The sequence below is a fragment of the Stegodyphus dumicola genome, chromosome 7, assembly GCF_044657685.1.
Source record: "Stegodyphus dumicola isolate Sdum_Otavi_A_Nest chromosome 7, ASM4465768v1".
Classification (NCBI taxonomy): Eukaryota; Metazoa; Arthropoda; class Arachnida; order Araneae; family Eresidae; genus Stegodyphus; species Stegodyphus dumicola.
In genome coordinates, this window is record NC_140774.1 from 36663322 (window position 1) to 36685273 (window position 21952).

The following is a 21952-nucleotide window of genomic DNA, read 5'->3' on the forward strand; positions in this document are numbered from 1 at the left end:
CAATAACAGTTCTTTTTGATAATTATTATTTAATACCAATAACAATTCTTTTTTATGCTTGAATATCGAATGTATTCCTGGCATTACCCATAGCAGCATCTACAGCCAGCATGTCAGCCCTCTTCATTGCCTATAAGATCAATATCGGCATTTACCCAGGTCTTTTTCCCTTCATGTATTTTCTCAACTTTTACAAAGAGATCTTTTATGTATGAGATTAAAATATTAATGTTATCTGCATCTACCACTGCTTCCAAACCAGATAGTGAGTCTGAATGTATATTAAATATATTTTTATGGTCAGGTTTTCAAAAATACATTTATGAGCAAATATGATAGCAGCCAATTCAGCTTTAAAAACCGAACTGTAAGGTTCAAGTAAATTTTTCCATAGTCTATTTCTACACCAAACAAATAAATGACATATGCTACACCAATTCCATTGTTATATCCCGAACTGTCAACAAACATAACCAATTCTCCTACGCAGACATTTGGTCTCTGATATTCTACTGCATAAACTCTAGAAACTTTCCATTCTTTAGGAAGATAGCATAAATCAAGGCATTTATTATATAATTACACAAATTAATCAGAATTTTTCCAATATAAAATTTTACCATAGTGGCTATGATTCCATCCGGTCTTGGAGCACTATGATTACATAATTTCTTAGCTTCCAAACAAAATGACAGATCATCAAAAGCACATCTATCATCTAGCAACAAATCCACACCCAAAAACACAATCTTCAACAAAGTCACAGTCAGAGTTCCTATTAAAATAACCCTTAATTACCTCAAAATTATTCACATCAGTATTACCTTTTTATGATTATTCATTTCTGAAACGCATGTTTAACCACTAGCCACATAAAGAAATCCTCCATAATATTTTGCACTCCCAACAATGAATCCTATTTTACTCACTTTCTTATATGCAGTTAGTTCCTTTTTATATAATATCTTCCTTTCTATATGAACATTTTCATCAATATTTTTAATCTGTTATCATTTTAATCTCTGCTGCTCCTGTGTCCATCACAGAACAACATTCCTATCTTTCCTCTTAAGTTTCAGAACTCTGTTGGCTCTATTAACTAATATATTTTCTAATTTAACAATAAAGTCATTAAGCTCATCTTTCTCTGCAATATTTATTAATTTCTTACTTGAATTCTTCATTTTACTCCTTAAACCTTTAGCATATCTTTCAACTCTTTGTATATCACATGAAAATCTAATTTTCCCATCCATATTCCAAACATTTTTCATTCAAATTAAGGGAAATGTATTTATGATCACTCAACTACTCTTCTTGTTTAATAATTAGTTCCACAGACATCTAGAACATTCTAAAGGACTCTAAAATTAAATCCGTCCAACCTTCCCCAGCTGGCGATACAAAAGTAGGCAATGAATTGGAGAAGAGAATCAAATTATTGTGTAAACTGAAACCAAAAACTAAAATTTCACTATTATCTATACTCCTGGCTTCCCAATTAAAATGTATAGAGTTGAAAATCTCCTAATACAAGAAAATAGTTATAACATTTAATAACACCCTCCAACTTAATTAAATTTTCGTGCAAATCTTCTGCTGGAGAGAGATATACAGAAACAATTGCCATAAAATCATTCTGAATAGAAACATAAACTGCAACAATTTATCTGAAATCAAATCTGCCAGAAATCTACTATTTTTAACAGCAAACACAACAGCTGATCTACAACTATTCATCATCCCCATTCTCCAACCCTTTTCAAACATGCAAATTTATTTTCAATAATATGATTCCCGTACAGTTATCACATCATAAGTCTTGTTGAATAATTTCTTTATACTTGACAGATGGCATGCTGCAACTGAACAATGATAAATATTTAATAACTTCACGAGAATAAAACACAAATTAAAATACAATAGAAATATAAACGAAATTTAAAATCCAAAAGAAGAAATACAATAAAAATATCAAAAAATAAAAGCCAAGTCACAATAATTTTGAGATTAATCATTCCAATCAGTTTAATATTATTCTCATCCGCTACCACTTGAACATTTTTGCTATTTTTAGAACCTATTTTATGTATTATTTATTAACCACTTGTATTGCAAAATAAATTATTTTATCACAGCAAGGCTTTAACAATAAAATCTAGTACATAATCTTTCAAAAAACACATACACATCAGCAAAATGTTGACAACTACACAAAAGCTATAAAGAAAGTTCAGAGCTCAAGAGAAGTGACTAAAAAAAAAAAAAAATTAAGTCTCATATTTGTTTATTTAGCTATTTTTTAAAAATTTCCCAGTGGGCAAATTATGCTAAAAACACTCTTAAGGAAAAAAGTCAAATGCAAAACTCGATGGCTGAATTCACTTTCACTCCAACTTGCTTAAATGTAAAAACTGTCTTGCTCATTAAGCCTAACTGCAGTTAGAATTTTAAAACTCTGGTACTTTTAAAAGCAATGGATACAAATACAAAACATTGATAAAAATGTAAAGCAGACTACTTAAGCAACACAATAAATGCATTTCAAATATTGTCTTCCTTGTCAGGCCTGAATACAGCTAGAAAATTTAAACGCTTGCATCTTTTTTAGAAAATGGAACAAATTCAAAACATTGTTAAGAATGCAAACCACTAAACTTAAAATATGCAATTATAACATAATACACAATTTATTTATGAAAATATAAGACAAAAAAAATCTCAAAGCTTTCAGATTTTATATTAAGCCCAAACGGGCATAACGTTTTTTCAATTACAAACACAATTCGAGAAAATTTTGTATAATGCCACATTGTGCATTATCACAAAACAGCATATCTTAAAAAAAATTTCTGATAGACAGTCTCACAACCTGGAAATAATGTTTTATTCCCTAGTGTTGCCACTGCTTGCTTTGAAATTGTTGAGTTTTTCAATAAAATATTCGTTAAAGTTTAATAAAATATTAAATAGACAATAAAACAAATTAAGAATTCGGGCTTCCAGATGTCCATGTTCGGGTGGAAGACTACGTTATTCAAAATTTGACGACTCTAAGTACAGCTGTTTTTTCACAATGCGAGAAACACGTACATTTACATAGATTATTCATAATTTAGTTTCTTTAAATATAATACAGAGCAATAATATTTAGTGGCAACAACCTGAAAAGTGATTTAGACATTTAAAGCGATTCAATGCTATATGCTGTTTTGAGACTATTAGCCATCTTGGGCTAATGCCTATTTGGGCTAATAATGTGAGCTCATAAATCAGCAGACAAATACACAAAGTTTTAATTTATCCAACTTTCCATCTTTTTCCAATAACTAAACTTTTTTTTAAGACAAAGCTCAGTTAATTCACCAACCAGTTAATCAGAAGCTGACTATATTTTAAATATGCTTAAATTTTAAAATAAATAGCTAATTCCTTAAAGATATGATTTGGCCAATATTCTACGCTGAATTTCACACAAATTATTTAAAATTTTTCAACCTGATTCTTTGAAATAAGCTATGTTGATGATTTAAAATAATTTCCTTGGAACATAATGATCTAATTTTGACAAGAAGATTACTGAAAATCTTTATACAGGAGAGCTGCATAAGGAAAAAGTGATAATTTACTTACCTTGATAGCCGTTGGAGCACTAGATAATGTAACCAGTGTCCCAGCAGCTTCATATCGAACTGAAGGACTGCTTGAATTCAGAAGGTTATAAATACAGCGAATGAAACGGGATCTTTCAGATGGATTGGCATGACAAACCTGGAAGTTTTTAAAAAGGAACACAATTACAGTTTTCATTTAAAACAATTACCCAATTCTGATTTTAAAAAATTCCAAACTATATAGGATACTCACACAAAAAAGGTACAGACACTGTTATGATGAAGGACAAGTGATTTTCAAAGTAAATTTGAAAAATTTCATGATTACTGAATTTCCTTCTACTGATGGTAAAGAAGGAAGTTATTAGATACATCATTGAATACCTAACAACAAGACTATTCTAATACCCCTTTCATGGGTGGTATATAGATGAATTTAAATTGTGGTAAAATTTTACGTAAACTCTAACAAATGAATCCTAAGAACATAAAATTGAGGCTTAAAATAAACTAGAGTGAAATCCTAAATTTTGAGGACTGATACTTTTACCACTGCCACATAAGACTTTCCATGTAGCTGCCAATAGTTAATTTTTTATTTTTTTAACCAACTTTTGCATATTTTTAATTTGTATCTAAAGAAATGGGTAGTTGAATGTGATTACTTAGATTTAGAGTAAAAAATTTTTAGAAAGAAAGTTAACATTTTCAGCACTTTGAAGATGCTATGCAGTTGAACACATCTATGCAAAATATGTGAAAAAAGCTTTTGAAAAAGATTTGCATCCAATATTATTACTTTATCAAAAATTTAATAAATATAACATTGCATGCATGAACTGTACCGTGCAGTGCCTGTAACAGCATAATGCTATAAGGAAATGCAAGCTGAAAAATGAAAATTTACTTTTATGAAATTATATTTTATACTTTATATAATCCATAAAAAGAACATTCCTCTTGCTATGATCAGATTCTCAGAACTCCCTCCTCCCACATCCACACTTCTGATTGAGCATCTATTTTATATTTAATACACCTCAAAGTCCCCCCCGTTTTTTTTTTTTTTTTCCTATATTCAGCCCTGTAGGGAACCCTTTTAATTTTTTTTTTTATATAAATAAGGTAGTAATATAAGATTTTGTTCGGGAAGAATAGCTCTTTACTAGAGGCTTCATGCGCTTAATTAGAGACATTTGAAGCTCTTTTTTTCCCCCTATTATGAGGCCTCTTGGCCCAGTATCAGCCTCTTTCATAAACAGCTGTAATATAAATAAACATTCTCACCACAAAAAGTAAAGAAGAAAGACAAGCTCAATGGCCAATAATGACAAGTCTTGCATTGGCATTAGTATAATTTATATAACATTCTTAAAAATCATTAAATAATCTACTTTTAATCATCCATTTTGATTGAAAATCAATAAATATATAAAGTTCAGGCTGCATATGTTGCACATTTACAGATTTTGAATGCCTCCCCTTCAGTACAATTTATGAATTTTGAAACACGAGACCTTCGAATGAGATATATTAATTTAACAGCTGTAAAATATTGAGCGTTGATAGGGTAGTACTATCTTCTAGTACCCCCCCCCCAAAAAAAACAACACTAGAAACTTAAAATTACAGCTTACGTGTAAAAAAATATAGCATTTTTAGGAGGTTAAAAAATTGACTGATTTTTGGTATATTTAATATACCAGTGCCTTCAAAGGGTTAAGGCAACACAAGATAATTATCTTACCAAGAATGTTCTTGAAAAAGATGTTACAAGAGAATTTGACTCAAATTTACATCATATATATGGCAAATGATGAAAATCTCATTAACAGCTCATTTAATCCCAGACATCATATGTGAGATGAACTTTAGCTATAGAATCTTATCTATTTAGACAGTGCACATGTCTTTCTTCTGTGTCTAAAAAAAGACAAAGGATGAGACTATAATCTTGTTTAAAAATTTAAATCAGCCTTAAGATGAAGGTTTCTCTAAAATAAAAATCTGATGTGTACACCACATGACTTCCTTGTATGGAATATTAAATTATATGCATTTTTTCTTGCATTTTGTTTAACCCTTTGCGGCGCATTATACGTTAACGTCGGAATTTCAACAAAAAAAGTTGTATGCAGTCTATTTAGTCCTAAAGGAGTATACAGGTAAAATTTTGTAAAAATTGCACTGACCGTTTTAATTCTGTGGGTGTTCCATGAGGTGGAACACTGCGCTGCCAGAGCTTTTAAAAGTGCGACTAAGCGAGCATTGCAGTGCAGCACGAAAATGAGTAGAAGTGTATGGTTTTTGTATGAAAGATTAAAAAAAAATATAGAACAAATAATCTGGAGTACAGACAGCAAAATTATGCCTAATTTTTTTTCCAAATAAAATTTTTTATATCATTAAAAAATAGAGAAAATTACTTGAAAAAAGTGGATTTTAATAACACATAATAAATGAAAATTCTGTGTCTCCTTGTGATATTCTGCTATCTACTGTTTAAAAAAAAAGTTCAAAGTATATTATAAAGGCATTTTTATTTATTTACGGTTGAATTTAAAGGTTTCAGAAGTGATTCAATTTAAGTGTTCCATGTAGTGGAACACTGAGCCGCAAAGGGTTAAACTTATGGGATTTAATTATATCTACTTCACCGACAGCGCATAAACCAGAATAGAATAAGTGCATTCTTTAAAATTCACTTTATTTGTTTACCATAGCGACACTCTGGCACTAGGTTCACTTAACAGTATTATATTTCGTTCATATTATAACTCAGAATGCACAAAATTTGTATCATTTAAAGAATTATCTAATCGTTGCCACATGTTCTATTCTAGTACTATAATAAAGCTAGAACAATGTATAAAAGAAATTAAGCAAACAAAACAAAAAAGAAACAGTTTTTCACAGACGATTGAGTATTTCTCATTCAATTAATTCAGTTCTCCCTTTGTGACAAGGCAAAAATACATAAAAACTCAAAATATCTCTACTAAAAATTACTAATTATTAAAAATTAAGTAAATCTTAAAAACTCATTTCCTCGAAAAAATTCCAGAAAGGATTAAGCATGATTTAAATTGCAATAATAAATGAAGGCGTTTATCTTTGCTACGTTTCTACGTTAGCTATGTTTCTCTAGATTGACAACAAATTCACTACTCAGCTGTTTCAAATGTAAACAAGGAATGGCTGCCATCAAAATAGGCTTAGCAGCACTTAAACAAATTTTAAATTGTTGATAATTCTAAAAATATTGCATACAGATTTACTAAAGGTATAAAACCCTTAACCGGAAGATAAAAGCAACATAATTCAATCATTTTTAAAGAAAAAAATGTACAATTTATAAACATATAAGAGTAAAGAAACTGAGATTACTGAGCCGTGTAACAGAGTGGATATATTTATAAATATATTTATATACGTTTGGCATGGCCGATTGAAACCAAATACGAGGTGCACATCTACATGTTATAGTAGTCCTATATACAAAATTTCAACATTCTGAGGCTACTAGTTTTTGAGTTATGCGAGATACATACGTACATACGTTCATACAGATGCCACTGTAACGTCAGGACACCCGTGTCGGGTGAAAGAAAGACAGGTTGTCTTTTAAATTATTTATTTGATAAACTAAAATAGATTTCTTGATTAAAACATGAAAACAAACTGATCATTACAGCCCTAAATCATACAATATCCGCTAACGCAGATTGGACGCAAAAAATGTCCTTTTTACTGTAGTTACAGCATAAAAAAAACTATTGTTCTACAGAAACCACTGGCGTGGTCTAGAACGCAAAAGATGCGTCCTGTCACTTCAAAATCACATGAAGAACTCTTACACAAACATTTCACTCGTTTTGTTATCTGCGAAGAGAACATAATTAGTTCCTTGCGTCCGGAAACTCCCAGGGGGTTCTATCTGCAGTCCTGCTTTTTGCAGGTATGGTCCATTTCGTCCTCAAACAAAACAGGAAGTTATAATTCAGCACCTGTGCCTGCAGGGGGTGCTAGTAGCTGTAACGTCACAACCCCTTTTCTCCCTGGGGAGCGGGGGTTTTCAGAATTCCAATTCCCGGTAGCTACCACAGCAAGTTTTCAAAGTAAACTAATTAACAAATTAGTTATTAGCATTAATACATTTTACAACAACACTGGGCTAAGTACCAAGGATAAATATATAACAAGAATTATATTGAGGCCAGTAAAAAAAAAAAGCATATAATCAACATAATACCGAGAAATAAATTTAATTATACACATACAAATAAAGAACGTATAATTTTCTGAAAAAATGTAATATACAACATACAATATACATTCCAAATTTAACATTAATTATGTTTTTAGCCACACTGAAAAGGGAAACCTTGCAGATTTTTAATTTTCTGTTTGTGATAAACTCTCAATGGTAACCCAACACCTGGATGAGAACTACTACATTTGACCTCAAAATAAACATGTACATAAACATGTAATTTGACTTTAAAATCAGAAAAAACTACCTCATTACAAGTTGGATTTACATCATTCATGAAGTAGCTATATTTAATCCCCTTTTACCCTTCAGTACCTGGCACCAGTACAGATAAATGATGAATTGGGGTCTCTTCTACTTTCTTTGGTAAATTTACACTACTCAGTGTCTTGGGCAATTCTCCCACGAAATTTTTAGGCATTTGCAAACCTTCAGAGTCTGGTTGGTACGAAACGTCATTTAGCTTATCTACAGTTTCTTGTTCGTGCCGAACCGAAAAGGAACTTAACTCGTTCACATTTCCAAAAAGGTTACTGTGATCGTTTAATGCGACTAAATCAAAAGATGGTACACTTTTCTTTTGTAGATCAGATAACCACTACGTGGTCTATAGTAAGTAGTGTCAGGTCGTTCACCTCGGTTTCACGAAGGGCGAAATTGGTCTCCTTCATCCCTTTTGTTGAGGATGGAGTTTCGCCTGAGGGTACAAGTTCGCCGCGTTGAGACTCCAGTGGACAACATTTTCCGATTTCATTTCTTGATTGACTTAAAGCTCGAGTCTCCACCGCGTTTACTTGAAAGGAAAGTTTATCGTGTTGATCTACTGCTAATTTTTTGGCAGTTCTGTTTCCTAACAAAGAATGTCCGGTGTCCAATTCATTTCGAATGACCACAGCTTTTGTTGTTACTTGGCCAAAAGTTCTATTGTAATGTTTGCTAAGGGTAAACAAACTGGGGCCTTTTCAAACGGGTGTTTTACCTAAAAAGTCTCGCCCGTCAGCATCGAAGGAGCGAGATATTTCTTGCAAATTACATCAATGCATGACCAGGTATCTATCAAAACTGGAAGATCAAAACCGTTCACTTTAGCCATCGTTAGATACGGGGCTAAACAATCTTTTTCAATCTCCTGGACTCTATTTACAGTAAACGGAGTTTTGATATCCTTTTTAACTGCCGGACATTGAGGCTTTAAGTGGAACCACACGAATAACACTTAAGTGGTCTTCTCATATCAAATTGATGCTCATTCTGATTCCGGAGATGTTCCTTTCTGTCAGAGGCATATCTATCTTCCCCTTCAGACTGGTGATATTTTTGCGGATCTCTTGAATTTAAATGATTTTTATTTCCCCGTTGTGACTCAGAAATATGAATAAGGGATATCTTCTTCCGGGTTTCACATACGTTTTCATACTCTTCTAGCATTTCTGCTAATTTATCTGGAGTCGTTATCTTCGACCATTCGTCAATAAAATGCTGCTGCATTTCGACGTTTACACGGCGCTTCATTTAGTCCGTTATCATGAAATCCTTTAAAAGTTCAAAATCGCTAACTTCCAAACCTGCAATCCATTCTTCAAAATAATTCCTTAATTCAAAGGCAAAATCCTTCCAAGTGGTTCGTGTGTTTTTCTGGGATTCCGTAAATTTGATACGAAATTTTTCTGGACTAAGCTTAAACCTTTTAAGCAATATCCTCTTTACGTAATCGTAGTCATAAGCCTGCTGCTCTGGTTCTCGCATAATCAGCTGAACTATGTCAGTTGACAAAATTGTCAATAAAACCGAAACCCATTCTGATTGGTGAAGATCCGCACGCTTTGCTTGGCGCTCAAACATGACTAGATACAAACTGATATCGTTCTCTTCAGGATCAAATTTTGGCATCATTTTTTTTAGATCGTATCGGCTTTTTTTTAGTCCATTCACTTCATTCCCACCATTTCCAGAGTCATTTCCATTAGCGGTTAGTAAACGTAACTTGGATAATTCAAATTCCATTTCTTCTCTTCTAATTCTATCCTGCCTTTCTTCTTCTTCTCTCCTAATTCTTTCCTGCTCCTTTTTTTCTTCTCTCCTAATTCTTTCTTGCCTTTCTTCTTCTTCTCTCCTAATTCTTTCTTGCCTTTCTTCTTCTTCTCTCCTAATTCTTTCTTGCCTTTCTTCTTCTTTCTCTCCTAATTCTTTCTTGCCTCTCTTCTTCTTTGTTCTTAATTCTCTCCTGCTCCTTTTTTTCTCTCTCAAGCCTCGTTGAAGTGATATTTTCTAACAGGCCTTTCACTAGTTCCTCCTCATAGGATTCATTTCTCATAATCAGCTGTCTTAAATCCAATATCCTTAGTTCAGGGCTAACTTTTCCCCCTATTTCTTCAGCCAAGGATTTAAGATCCTCTTTCCTAACTTTTGCTAAGAATGCCATGATATAACCAAAATTATGATCCTAACAATTTTAGCTCCCTCACACTACAGATACATACAATTGATTTAAACAGATATCATTTTCACAAGAGAGAGTAAAAATTAAACTTTTATAATTTTTTTCACAACCTATTTTACAGATGTTAGACAAAAACAAGACAGTTTACACTATAATACGCACCTTATGTATTCAAAAATAAAAACAAAAATTGTCTACTTGAGGACGTATGAAACTACAAATAATATTATCCTCTGAAAAGCTTTAAATTCAGTTGTGTAAAACACACTTGCTTATGATAATACAATATACTTTCCTCAAAATTTGGGATATGTTAAAATATGCATTCAGAAATACAATAAATTACACAATACCTATTCATATGCTAGTGATTAACATTAATATGACAACCATTAAAAGGAAAGATACTGGGGGTTTTATCATTCCCCTTTTACTCCTTCAATAGAAAAAAAAATTTCTCAGTTCTTACACAAATAAAAGTTTGACACACCTTAAATGAAATTCTAATATTTATAACGTTCAAAACGTCTTAGAAATGATATGTCAGAATGCCACCTAACATTAAAACCTTCAAGTTACAGTAATTCTGCTCCTTTACACAATCCAATATATAAGTTTAATTTAAGCACAACACATTAACATTTCAGATATGGAAAAAAAAAAAAAAATCTATTAACACAGGTTTAAATTCTAAATTTTATACTTTCTTATTGTAACATAAAACCCAAAAAGCACATTTCTTTAAGCTTTACAGGAACAAGTTGACTTAAAACAGTTATGTGAACTTACATACTAATTTACAGAAATAAATTAAATTACTTTACTGTCTCAATATAAAAATCCAAGGTACTTACCCATCTGGACTGGAAAGTTGAAATGGTTGCGATGCAAAACCGGATGCCGTCACAAATTCGCTTTCTCACAATTTAAGATTTTATGGATACTGATGATCCAGGCACCTATATCGCACACACACAAGATCTGATGATCTAAATTTTCTCGATCACAAGGGTGATCACCCACATATCACTTTTTCAATACTCTACACATCACAATGTACATGATCTGATGATCTTTGGACAATGATTGTCCCACACGCTCACTGCGGTAAATTTTCTCGAACACAAAAGATGATCGCACAAGTAGCACCTTTATCACCGTGCTTAAAGATGAGCTTATTTTAGGAGACTGTCGTTCCTTTTTTTCTGGACTGATGTCCGTAACTTCTTCGTGGATTCTATTCCCCACTTCGAAGAGCTGTAAATCACTTTTCGAACGGATGTTCGTAAATTCATGCTGCACTTCAGAGCCTGGTGGTCTGTACTATCTGCAAACACTGATGATGTTCGGACAATGGCTGTCCTACAAACTCGAGATGAATTTCAGACTCGGGCGGTCTGCAATCTCTGCATGGATTTTCTTATCTGAACCGTTGCCACCGTTTATTATAGCTGTAACGTCAGGACACCCGTGTTGGGTGAAAGAAAGACAGGTTGTCTTTTAAATTATTTATTTGATAAACTAAAATAGATTTCTTGATTAAAACATAAAAATAAACTGATCATTACAGCCCTAAATCATACAATATCCGCTAACGCAGATTGGACGCAAAAAACGTCCTTTTTACTGTAGTTACAGCATAAAAAAAACTATTGTTCTACAGAAACCACTGGCGTGGTTTAGAATGCAAAAGATGCGTCCCGTCACCTCAAAATCACATGAAGAACTCTTACACAAAGATTTCACTCGTTTTGTTATCTGCGAAGAGAACATAATTAGTTCCTTGTGTCCGGAAACTCCCAGGGGGTTCTATCTGCAGTCCTGCTTTTTGCAGGTATGGTCCATTTCGTCCGCGAACAAAACAGGAAGTTATAATTCAGCACCTGTACCTGCGAGGGGTGCTAGTAGCTGTAATGTCACACCACGAAAAATTCTCTTCAGAATTCATTTTAAAGCAGTTTTTTAGTTTTTTTGGAGGAAAAGAGTCTTTTATTCTGTCCTTACGTACAGATATCACGCAAAAACATCGTTAAATTGCTTTCGAAAGCTGTCAAAGTGGACATTTTCGTTGAAACATGCTGCCTGAAGCTTTTCGCGATTACAATACTTCCTTTTTACTTCGTACAAGGAAGTAAAAATGCATGATATAAAATGTTAAACATTAAAAATACATATAAAATTTTATTATGTGCACATTTCATTTAAAAATAATGTTTTGTAATTTATCTGCTGAACTAAAGTAATGCTCAGTTCACTCATCGAACCACTCAAACTTGACGAAATGTGGACTGAGTAAATGACAAGTTACCAAAAACAATCAGTTTTACAGAATCTCGGTTAAACGCCTTGTAATATATTGCTGCAAACTAATTTATTAAAATTATATACAACTCATAATATTTCACCTGAAATTCTGTTAAATTCCTTTACTGCATAAAGAATAAAAGAAAATATATAACATAGCAAAATATAACTACTGTGTGAAAATATAAAAAGTTATGTAATTTATAAGCAAAGTGGCTAAACCTTTTGGATGAAAATCTGCCTAATTGGGACTATACCCCACATTCATTTTTTCTTTGTGCTTTCATTATAAAAATTGTGCAAGAATAAAATGTTAATTGCAGATAATTTTTTTCCATGAAATTATGCAGACTTTCCTAAAAGGCTTTCAGTCCTCCAATGCATGTCATATATTGTATAGTCTTTTATATTCTCATGCTGAGGTTCTTCAATCCCCCCTTTTACAAGGACAATAATTACACAGTCTTCTATAAAGTGATCATTGTCATCTTGCCTCATCCATATGTCAACATCACCATGAGCAATTTTCTTGCAGCAGTGAATCCTTGCTTCAACATCTGGAAATCTATCAATGAGAATAGCCAAGCATAAAAAAAATAATAATAATAAAAATCTGTCTCTGCCAACCAGTTCATCAATGTAAACAGCACATCTTTTATGTAAATATATTGCAAGCATACACCTTAAAAAATTTAATGGAATAGTAATAAATTATTGTCAAACCCCAGCATAAAAGCAGCCTCAAAGTCAGAGAAGCACTTGTAATCACCATGAAAAACCTCGTTGCAACAGAGGCCTTACTTCAACCTTCCATAATCTAGACAATAATTCTGAGTACAGCAACCCTGTAGAACATAAAGGAAGATGAACTTAATCTATCCATTCCAGCTCCTGGTGACAAAGCAGACAGGTCATCTGCAAAAGCTCCAGTTTTATGTTTGTTAATAAACATGGTTTCAGCACGTAAGCTTAAAATGTTTTTATCTCATTTTAACTTTATACTGCAGTTAACTTTCTAAAAAGAAAAAGGCTCTAATACTTCTATCATGTAATTTTTCAACATCGGGGTGTGATGAGAATTGCTTTGTGTGGAAGATTTCTTGGATTTAAAAAATGTTTCCACTGAAGAAACAAACTGTTAAAAAAACAACCTTTAAACATTGCTTATTCCACCCTTGCATTTTAGTGGTTTCAGCACCAAATAGGCAAGCCAATAAGAGTGTACTCTTACTGTTATTTGCACATCTTTGTATATTTTCATATGCATAATTAATGTTGACTTCCTTATAAACATCAGTTGTTAATGCAACAGGCGAACAAAACAGCCAAGCATAAAAAAAATATAGTTAATATTCACTTGTAACATTGCTACAAAACAGAATTATAACTCTCTTTTACAGCATAAAGCACATTTCTCACTCACAGATACAAGAGCTTTCGAAAGTAATATTAGAAAATTAAGGCCTATTCCCCTAATAGATGCAAAGCTCTGCTCTACAGAGATCACTGTCTTCACTAATTTATAAGTCCTTGCATGTATATATTTTTCAGTGAATATGTTTTTCAGAGGCCCAGTGATGCAGTGGCTAGCGCATCGTGCAGCAGCACCACAGGTCCAGTGTTCAAACCCCGGGCTGAGCAAGGTCGACTCAGCCTTTCATCCCTTGAGTTGATAAAATGAGTACCAAGTTCACTTAAGGACTAAACACTGGGGGGTCCTGTGACAAGCTGACCGCTGGTTCAGAGAATATGCTTATGCACCCCGGAGCCCACGGTCAAGAAAGCAGATTTCAGGACACTGCAGACTTGGCCCATTAGGGCTGTTTACATCACTGAGTTTAGTTTAGAATGTGTTTTTCTCTACAAATATTCCATTGTTTAACCAAATAATGCTGAAATCAAAGTAATTATTTAAGGGAAACCAGCAATAATCATCAGTACTCTGTATCACGTTTTTTCTTCCAAGCCAACCAGTACTTACACTAAATCCAGGCTCTCATTCTTCTCAAAAAACTGCTCAATAATTCCCTACCCCCATCCCACAAAAAAATGAAGCTTGTTGTAGGTGTTCTTAGTAAAATCATAGAAACATGTACACGGTGTCTTGTTCATTCTTCATATTCAATATTTTTCATGCTTTCTTTCATTTTAAAGTTATAAGTTCATTTTGCACATTTTCACTAAATTTCTAGTCTTTCCTTTTTTCAACCTCCAACTGCCCACTCAACACCTGAATTCATACCAGTTTTATTTATACCTTCACCCAATCTTTTTATTGCATCTCATTTGACCTCCATCGTGATATTGTTCGGTTCCTTTTTATTTTGAAAGATGTGTTTACAATATAGTACAACACTCTGACTTCAGATGCGACAATCGAAACTTTTGTTTACCTCAAAAAAGGCAGCAGAAACACCAAAAGAAACAAGCACAGTATGTAATTATCCTTGTGAAAATTCACAAACAGAAGCTTCTTGCCTTTAAAAATCAAAAGGGAGTGGTTAGAATAAAGAAATCAATTCCTGAAGGCTATAAAAAAATAACCAAATGTATCCTTACCATGAATCAAATTATCCTGCAAACAGCTCAACAATGAAAATAAATACTTTAAAAAAAAGGTGGGGAAAGAAGATATCAGACTTTTTTTCAGGAGGAGAAGGCAGTTTTATAGAATGCTGAGTTATCTAAAGTCCATGTTCTACTGTATTAAAATACACATTATCCTGCAATTTAGATACTGCTTTATATTATTTCATATTTAAATATTTCCACAGCAGATATATCAAAGTTTTTCTTATGAAAAAGTACCATACCCCAAAACAGGAATATAATAATGACAGACATTGGATGAGCTATGATTGCTGTGTGTGCACCACATAAAAGCGTTAGTGCAGGTTAATGGTTACACTAATCCTCCATCACTTTTCCAGAGACTAAGTAATTTTTTTTTCCTTCTAAGTGCTTCATCAAAATGGGACATAAAAAATGTCGAGCACTTTTTTCGTTACCTAGGTTTAGAAAAATGTGAAATTATGCTAATTCAAAAACACTAGCAATTTTGAAACATTCATACTCTATACCCAATGAATTAACAGTATTTATTCTTGCTAAAAAATGTCAGCAACCATATGCTGCTTCCATAAACAAAAGTATGAAATAGTATATAGAATAAATTGAAACAGGTTATTTACATATGTTAAAAAGTACAGTGATTAATAACCCTCATTCCATGCAATCTCATTATAACATATATGCAATGAAAAATTTTGGAGTTACAGCTTCATATCAGATTGAAGGATAACTTAAATTTGGATGATTAGATTTTTCACCTGAGTTAGCATAATAAAGTTTACATTTTGTAACTATTTCAATACATAAGTCAAAATTTTTGTTTGATAATAATCTCATTGAATGATTCATTAATTAGTGTCACAAATTCTATAAAACAGACTTTGAAAGGACAAAAAATTATAGCAGCAAAGTATTGCGAAAAACGTTATTAGTTTATTAAATCTGGGTACAACTACTTGGGTTTGAAGAACTAGCATCTGTGCAATAAAATGGAGAAAAATTTGAAAAGTATGTAAAACAAACCTTATAGATGAGTTCGACTATTACTAATTGCAGAATATCACCAAAAGTATGAACTTGATCAATGCATGAACTGAGGTAGCTTAATGCTCTTTCTTGGTCAACATGAATAAGCATCATAAAAGCATTACGTTTACAAGACATATCTTGTTCAGTTTCCAAAAAATTTGCAACTAGTTCAGGAGCATCAGGAATAAGGAATTCAAAGTTTCTGAAAAAAAAAAAAAAAGTATACATATATATATATATATATATATATATATTACAATATTTATTTTTGCAAATGAAAATGCTGCAATATATTTGGGTTTTAGCAAAAGTTTTCCACCGCTGCAAGTATCATTTGCACAAACAGTTCGCGTTGGTGTGTTTAATCCTATTTAATCAAACTATTTTTGGCATTTAAAAGAAAGCGTTTGCATTAGAACACTGCATTGTGAAATTTGTAAATATATAATTATCATTACGTACAAGGTGTATAATATGAACTGTGAAAGTTTGGTACTGGAAGTTCAAAAACAAGGACTATGACATTCAAGAAGCAGTTTTGACCAACCTGTTGATGCTTTAGAACACTGCATTGTGAAATTTGTAAATATATCATTATCATTAAGTACAAGGTGTGTGTGATTTTGGTGGTGATTACTACCCGCACTAAAGGTACTGCTTTTGTGCGTTTTTTCCCTCCTATCTTTATTAAGAATATTTTTCGGCAGAGAACTTCCATTACAACCAGATATTTCTGAAATACAATATTAAAAACTTTTATTTAGTTTTATAAGATGCAAAAAATTCTAAATTTAAAACATTGAATATAAATATTATAGAACATCATACACAGGATGTCCCAAAACTGCATGCACAAACCTTGCTAGGAGATAGAGAACAATGATATGAACCATATTCACATAAGAAAGCATGACTGGACATACCGACTGCAAAAGATAGACAATATATAAAGATACAGCAAGAATACAATATAGATGGCAAAACAAAATGTTTTATTAAGCAAAACCTAACAGCACAACTGGAAAACACAAAGGAGTTTCACAAGACATGATCACGCACAGAAAGTCTGCCTCACATTGATGCCATGTGAACTGTAGAATATTTTTGAAGATATCTGGAGTTTATCAGATATTAACAGCAACGATGACAATTTTCTGTGAAGTCCATGCCAGAATCAGCACACATTTTGCATACAATGAACTTAATGGTCTATTGCATAAAGAAAGAAAAATGATGCTAGATAAATCGGGTGAAGTGTGGGATATGTGTAAATGTGGGATATGTGTAAAGTGTGGGATATGTGTAAATGTGGGAATAAAATGTGGGAGTCATTCGACAAATCCAATACACTCAACTCACTGATTTTTAAGTGTCTAGTGGTCAAAAAATAAACAGACAGCAGTAGAAATAAGCAGTAAATTGATTGTTTTTTGCTTTCAGTTTTTAAATATTCTGACCTGTACACATTAAGCTTGATAACTGCAGAAAAGTAACACATCAGGAGTCACAAAAAATTTTGAAATTCTGATCACAGTTTTTGAAGTTGCTACAAAAACAGAGATGCAACTGTTGAAGAAATTATACAGAAAAATAAAGATGCATCAGAAATTAAATTGGAAGATCATATTAACATAATTTGCTAAAAAAGAGTAATACATGAATTTACTAATAGATGATGCAATGTTCATGAAACAATCTTAGCTTCAATTTTCTTATTTGCAAACAACCAAATAGCAAGACCAGATATACTTGGGAATAAACAAGCTTAACATACACATTCAATTTGTTCTACAAGTAATTTAAATAATAAGGAAGGAAACTGCCACGACTCAAAAAATTACGATTTTTGACATATATCATAATCAAAATGAAAATTTTTATGTGGAAAGGTCTCACTAATGGAAAGGTATCACTAATGATTATTAGTTGCATTTTTCATATTCAGTTAAACTCTGGTTAAATCTTCTTGGGGGTTTTTTCTCTAAACTATCGTTATTGAGTTGAGCCACTTTCCTTCCAAAATAGGAATATTCATGTTCTTTTCCTACGAATTAAATTTCCATTACCAATTCTGAGACCACATAAACTCCACTACACTCAGAAACAATATTAACTGCTTTTTATTTAGAAGTAAAATTCAACAAGAATTTTGAAAATTATAATTTTCAAAGCTCTCAAGCTAGTTTTATTTCTTACCTGTTACCAGCACTTTTTTGATTTTGTCATTTTATGTACACCTATTTTCCCTTAATTTTTGCAGTTTTTATATAATTTGAGTAACAAACAAGTAGCACAATTTCACTTAAAAAGAACAATTTTTAAAAAATTACTGTTTCTTTTCCTTTTTTTAGCAATTAAGTAAATAAGTGTATAATAAATATTCATATACAATGTACGCATGTACTTTATTTGATTTACAGCCTATACTGCTGTTTGATATTCTTTTCAGATTAACAAGCCATTTGTTTATATGCCCTAAGGTTGAGCATAATTGCTAAAATACTGTATTATGTCCTGCTCAGTCAAAATTTATTTTAATATATAAATGTAAAAAGCTACCAACAGCGCCAATATATAACTAACTTGTAAATTGTGAAGATAGCAAGAACAGCATTTCTCCTAACATAAGAATGGCGATGCTCCAGACATGCACGTATAGCTGGCATTAAAGGTTCTAACAACTCTGGCTCTTTCAACTTGCATAGAAACCTCAGAGTAGAGCCCCGAATGAATTCATTTGGATGCTGTAAATCCTGTAAAAATTCATGAAATAAATATTTTTTTGCATAAAACACATATCTATCTACAATAAGTGACATTTTTCAGATACTAAAATCAAGCTAATAAATACATACCAGTTGTGATGTAGCTTTAATAATCATAAATTTTCCAATATTAAATCAAATTAGGAAAACTATACTTAAAAACACAAAGTGTATCAAAAAGCATGTGTGCACTTTCTTTGCTCACAAAATCATTATTTCTAGCACTACAAAAATATTTCTTACACTATCTGACATGGAAAAAAGAAAGCTTCAATGTTCTCAGTTGCAATCAATATTTTGGCCAAACACAAGTATTCCTAATTTTGGGACTAGTCAAGATGCATAAGAAAATCTGTTACGCTCTTCACCTTTAAGTTTCTATTCCTGACATACCTTATTTTTCTTCCCTGCAGAAAATTTTCATTACTTTATTGTTAATGAAACACCATGCGCCAAATATTAGCCAAACCATCAAGTAGAGTAGCCTATTTATACCGCATCATAAACAATTGTGCATTGATAATTACATCTATATATATAATGCTTAATGTGTATAATGTAAAACTTGAACAATTTTTTAACCCAAAATAATAATAATAATAATCGCTTTGTACTGGAGAGAATGAAACTGCTGTTCTCCCCAGGTACAAAATGATCAGTTTTTACTTAAAAAACATCAACGAGTTGGAATAATTTAGTATTGCATTAAACTTTATATATATTGTATATTCCTTCTATATAATATCTTTTCATGGAAGATTTATGTATCATTAAGATTGCTACCATCTAGTCAGATTTCGAGCCAGTATTTAAGTTTGATGCTAAGTGATGCTCTGTTAATTGAAAAGTACAATTTTTCCTTTGGTTTAAAAATGTCCTGTAGATACAAATTCAGCCCACGAATAACAAAATTACTAAAACAGTAATATCTATAACTGCTGCTATCCAGATTATGTGTGCTATTAAACTATTGCTTTGATATATGTTAATTTGAAGCAGTAATGTTTATATACAGAAGCATAGGGAGAATGCCAGATACAAAAAACCTTCATCCCATTTTTTTTTTTTTAAATTTAAATTAGACTAAATGACAATTTTGCAAGCAATTTTTCCAAATACCATTTATTTTTATCAGTCCTAAATAACACATTCAACCCATTTTTACCAGATTTCTTTTTATATAGTTCTCTTTTTGTAGCAAGTTTCCAAAAATTCAAACATGAATGGAAAAACAAATATTTACCTTTTATTTATCTGCTTCACTTACCAAGGTTTTGAAGTTTTTACTTGAAAGCATCATTTTGATTAACTAAATTTATACATTTGAAAATTATGCAGCTTAGATTGACAAATCACTCTTACCTCATTATTTCATTAAAAAAATTCATGTTATTTTAACATTTTAAACATATTTACTATTATAAGCAGTACTGTCACAAAGAATGGGTACATTTTTGTTACATGAGGTTACAGATGCACAACATTTTGCTCTACAGCGTTGGCACTGCAATATGAAGTTGAATTACACATAAACTTTAGTGATCAATATATTAAATATCAAAGCATTTAAAATTTAAAAATCAGAATGCCAGAATCAACATAAAATTTTTTTAAAAAATGTGATTATTTTATTACATTTATGGACAACATACTTTTTAACACCATAATCAACTGATCATCTACAGCGGCGGTTCTCAACATTTTGACTAATGCGTACCATCTAAGCCAAAAACTGAAAACCTTTAGTACCACTGCTACAAAGTACTACTACCCCTCTTAATCACATAAATTTACGAGTGCTAGAGACAAACCTCAATCAGGATGTTCGGGTTTTAATTTTTTAATTTAATAGTTAAAAACACTTTACTTCTTTTCGTACCACCGATTGAGAACCCCTAATCTACAGCACTATTACAATAATCACATATAAACACAGAAACAAGTAAGTTAAGATTCTACAGTAAAGTGATAACTTCTATAAATATGCTTTTTGTTTATCTACCCTAGATTTTTGATAATTTAAGTTAACCCATGAATTTCCACTTGCTCCTATACAGATTGCTTTCAGCAATGGCTTCAGTTTTATCATAAAATTATCTTAATTTAAAATTAACAAAGACTAACTACAATTATTAATCATCATCAGAAAAATAAAATCACTTATGTACCTAAAATTTAAATTAATTTGGCAAGAGTAAGCTATTAAATACTTCAAATTAAAAGCAAGTTGAGAAAACACATTTCAGCAGTAATGCAACACTTACTTTTCTGTATGCATCACAAACTAATATCATTTCTTGCATGAGTTTGCCATCTGAGGTTGTTTTAGGAACTATTTCCCAAAATATTAGCAACAGCTTTTTAATAGTATGATCTTGCAGTGGTAAAACAAATCGTATTATAGTCATCAAAATGGAAGGAAATTTTTCACCATTGAGTATCAGATGAATTGTCTTCTTCAAAGCCTCAATTTTAGTTCTTATATCACCCTTCTCTGAAATATAAAAACCATATATTTAGATTTAAAAAAATACATAATACTACACTCACAGCTATTATTTAGCCAATATAATCATATGAGTTATTAAAATTTCAAAATTATTCATACTAATTACAAAACATACTAATTAACTTCAACCCTAGCTATGAACCTTGAAGCATGAAAAACTGGGATATTTTCATGTTGAGCAGCAATACAATTTCGACAGATCTCCATTGAAAAATCTGATTTAAAAATCATTTTATAAAGCATAACTCAAGTTATTAAACTAAATACAATATGGATGAAAATACACTACTAAGATATTAAATTCATTATTATAAATTTTATTTTAAATTTTTTGACCAGTTGCATTTAATTTTGTAATTTTCCTAAAATTTTATTTTCCTAAAAACTCACTGACAGAGAAAAAGTTTTGGCTAATCTTTGGAATATAGTAACAGGTAGTTTGGCGAC

General features: G+C 31.7%; 1 protein-coding gene across 2 annotated transcripts in view; it reads right to left on the reverse strand.

Moving 5' to 3' along the window:
* betaCOP (coatomer subunit beta) overlaps positions 1–21952 on the reverse strand; it is an 84992-nt gene that overhangs the window by 49410 nt on the left and 13630 nt on the right. For both annotated transcript variants that reach the window (XM_085820086.1, XM_085820084.1), the window contains exons 3-6: positions 21261–21490; positions 18815–18984; positions 16226–16433; positions 3634–3771 (exon numbers count right to left, since the gene is read on the reverse strand). In XM_085820086.1, coding sequence (XP_085676212.1) covers positions 3634–3771; positions 16226–16433; positions 18815–18984; positions 21261–21490 — 746 coding nt within the window. The remainder of the gene's footprint in view (positions 1–3633; positions 3772–16225; positions 16434–18814; positions 18985–21260; positions 21491–21952) is intronic.